Source organism: Meleagris gallopavo, chromosome 1 (genome assembly GCF_000146605.3).
Source record: "Meleagris gallopavo isolate NT-WF06-2002-E0010 breed Aviagen turkey brand Nicholas breeding stock chromosome 1, Turkey_5.1, whole genome shotgun sequence".
NCBI classification, from domain to species: domain Eukaryota; kingdom Metazoa; phylum Chordata; class Aves; order Galliformes; family Phasianidae; genus Meleagris; species Meleagris gallopavo.
Genome location: NC_015011.2, coordinates 111,540,620 through 111,544,454, shown reverse-complemented (window position 1 = coordinate 111,544,454; position 3,835 = coordinate 111,540,620). Strand labels below are relative to the sequence as shown.

Sequence of the window (3,835 nt, the reverse complement as noted above, 5' to 3'; positions counted from 1 at the left end):
GAGAGGAGAGGAGAGGAGAGGAGAGGAGAGGAGAGGAGAGGAGGAAGAAAGGAACTTAAGAAATACTTAAAATTCTTAATGCTACAATGTCACATGGTGAAACAAATATCTGAAAAAACTTAATTCCAAAGTAAAGACACATTTCATAGACTAGGGAGAAGTGACAGTGAGTTTATTAATCAGGATGTAGTGTGAACCATAAATGCAGTTAGAAGATCAGTGTGGAGAAACAAAAATGCAAAAGCAGAAATAAGCTTTAACTAATATATATATATATTATCTTACCATCTCCCCTCCAACAGCATTGTCTTCCAGTACTGCTACCCAGTCCATACACTCAGGACTATCATTGTGTAAAGATATTTGTTTAGTCTTTGAAGACCCAAAATAAACCGATCCAAAATTAATGCATTCCAATACATTTCCAGAAGGCAGTCCTAGAACTTTAAGAACTTGTTCCACAACAACAGCTTTGACCCATACTTCCGTAGAGCTACATCCTTCCATCTCCACTCTGTCAACAAAAGTAGCAAATTATAGGTAATGTAGAGAAATGTTAGAAATAATCACTTTGTTTTTCAATAGAACTACCCAAACTGAAACAAATCAAAACATTTAAACTAACATTATTGTCCCATAGATAATAAAAGCAAAAAAGTATACTCAACATACAATACCTAGCAGATATATCACCAATCACACAAAAACAAACAAATAAATAAATTCACATGTTGTAGTATAAGGTTTGAGGGAATTTTTCCAGTTTTTCCTTTTTCCCTTCCTCTTCTCAATTGTGTTGGCACACTGTTGTTTCAAACAATAGGGATGGCATCTCAAAAACATCAGATGTCCACAAATGATATGCTCCTGTTTTTCCTCTGACAATTTGTGTATCTGGAAATCCATGTCGGTGTATACCTGTGATTTTCTCTCAGAAAACTGGAGCTAGAAGTTCATTTTAGATGAACGCTTAGAACAGGTATTGTTCCTTCCTGAATGCCCGAGTTTCATGACAGCACTAAACACCGAAGGACCATATAGATGTTGTATAAATCTTATTCTACTGAAACAATCTTTGTTCTTACTGCACAAAAGAATCAAATGTAGTAATGTAATACACTGTTCTAACAGAACCAACTCTTCTTTTCAATAGCTTCAGAGCTGTAAAATCGTTGCTTTGAATAGGCAGATATATAATGCCACAGCAGATGTTCAAGAGAATCTCAACTTCTCTGAACGTTGTCTTTCAGCTTCTAATTACTGAATTCACCAGAACAGAAAATAATTTTTACAAAAATACAAAAGAGAATATTCCTCTGAGAAATTTGCTTGTGCTCAGAGATTTAAAAAAAAAAAGCTTAGAGGAAAAGATAAATAAAAATAACCAGGATGGACTAGATGATCTTGTAGGTTCATTCCAACCTTATGATTCTATGATCTATACCAAACTTGGGAGCTTTTTTCTTTGTTTGTTTAGGTAAACAGATTCACATAATTTTTAGAATTAATAACAGACAAGAATGTAATTTACGGACTGCGATTATATCAGTCATATACTCACTTTATCATTTCTTTGATGATTCTTGGTACATCTGTACAAATATGCACTTTAACCACATTGAAAGATTTGGCCTCTACCACTCCACTGGTAGGTTCTATGTCAAGCAGAATATCCCCGGTATATGATATTTTAAATGTACCTACAAGAAACAATACACTGAATTTGTAGATTTATATACCTCTATTAAACATTTAGAATAACAAATTACTGGCTTCTGTATAGAAATAGTTCCTATACAAAATGAAAATTTCCACATTAATGTAAATTATGAATGCATCTGAAACTAATATATGTTTATTAAAAAAAAAAGAAGTGAAGAAAGTGTTTTTATTACAAATTTTAGTCAGTAGTAAGACGAGAAGAACAAAATTATTTAGTTTTCTCCTAACTTCTAACAATCCAACCGGCTAGAGCCTTGAAAAACTTAAAGAGCTGTAACATGGAATAAATTGAATTGCTGACATGAAACTTCGTTAATTTAGAAAGTCTCACAAATTGCTCTTTTGTGGCATGTTAACATTATTCAGATGAACACACCATCTTCTTTTAAACTGTATGTTACCCCAGCTCAAGATTTTCACATAGCTCATTATTGTTAATAAATGAATTCACAACCTGAGTACGCTAGAAGACTTAATAGTCAAATCCACCTTTAAAATAAAAACCCTAAATTTTGAGCACATACCTTGGAGTCTTCTAAGTTACTTTAAATAATATTCACTTAAGCATTTCAGTCTATGCCTATATACGTGTCTTTCCACAGCTACTATCCAAATCACACTGTCACAGGTAAACAGGTTTTGGTTTTGTTGAGTTTGTTTTAATTATCTTTAAACTGGCAGACTAAAACATACTCAACAGCTATCCTCTTCAGTGGTTTTGATTGATACAAACAAATTCTGCTCTAATTATACCAGACCATGTCCTTCCTGTACTCCACAGCTGGATGCAAAACTCCAGGTGAGGCCCACCTAATTTCTGAGGAAAGGTATCTACAGCTTTTACTAGAAGAAAAGGAAGTCAGAGAGACTATGTAGATAATATAGGCATTCTTACACTCCAGTCTTCATGTTTCCTATAATTCTTAGAATTGCCCCTCACAGAAGTTGGTGGATTTTAATGTTTTGAAAGCATTATGATTTCAAATGCTATGGCAGAAAGAGGAAAGTACTTTTTTTTTTTTTAAACTTCTCATAAAGTATATAGTTCAGTTCCCATTCCAGAGACTTTGAAAGTACAAGGAGCTTGTGTTTGTTTATTCAACAGACAGCTAGTGGGATCAGAAAATCACAAAGACAACACACAAAGCAAGAGCAGAGGTGATTCACTATTAATTACGCTGGACATACTGAGCTAATGAGAAACTCATAAAAATATCTATCAGACATGATTCAGGAAAAAAGACCTAAAAGAATTTTGCAAGATACTAAACTAGTGCTTCTTCCCTGAGCAGACAGTACTTCTGTACTGCCTACAGAAGTAATGGACCATTAATAGAACAGTGATGATTTAACTCAGACAGGGAGCTCAGCACCATCACACACCACTCTCACTCCATCTCATTAAGACAGAGGGAGAAAAGAAAATGGGGGGGCGGGGGCGGGACGCCTATAGGTTCAGATTACTGTCATGAGCAAAGGGCGTATAGGCAAAGTTTCAGCGTAAGGGAGATTGACGTAATTTATTGCTTAATGAAAACAGACTAAATCAGTGAAAACAAAAACAAACTAAAATCACCTTCCCTGCATCCACCCTGTTCTGCCTCTTCCCCCTGAATGGCAGGGAAACAGGGAGTTGGGGCTGCAGTCAATCCATATGGCTTCATCTCTGCCGTTCCTACACGGTTACTCTCTGCCTCTGCTCCACATGACGTCCCTCCCACAGGATGGGATGCTGTCCTTCCCATACTGACCTCACATGGGTTTCCCACAGGCTGCAGCACTCCAAGCCGCCCTGCTCTGACATGGGGCACTGCTAGGTTCTGCCCCCCGAACTGCTCTTCCCACTACCAAAAGCTTGCCATGTAAACCCAACTCATGAAGCCACAATACTCATTAAATGTCTAACTCAGAACTTGCATAAAATTACATTTTCCAGGAAGAAAAACTTTCACAATTTAATGCATTCTAAACATTTACCTGACAATGATCCATGGTTAACAATACTAATCTCTTTACTAATTACTTTACTGCTTGCAACCACTGTACCAAAATCAATCTCTGGCTCAGTTTCCAGATAACAGGATGGAATTAACCTGCAGAAAGAAGAATTAAA

The 3,835-nt window shown here is 36.1% G+C and overlaps 1 protein-coding gene across 1 annotated transcript in view; it reads right to left on the bottom strand.

The window, feature by feature from the left end:
* Window positions 1-3,835, bottom strand: part of CFAP47 (cilia and flagella associated protein 47) — a 252,655-nt gene that overhangs the window by 245,325 nt on the left and 3,495 nt on the right. Inside the window, 3 exon segments of the mRNA XM_031556783.1 lie at window positions 286-514; window positions 1,562-1,700; window positions 3,700-3,815. Of these exon segments, the coding sequence (XP_031412643.1) occupies window positions 286-514; window positions 1,562-1,700; window positions 3,700-3,815 (484 nt within the window).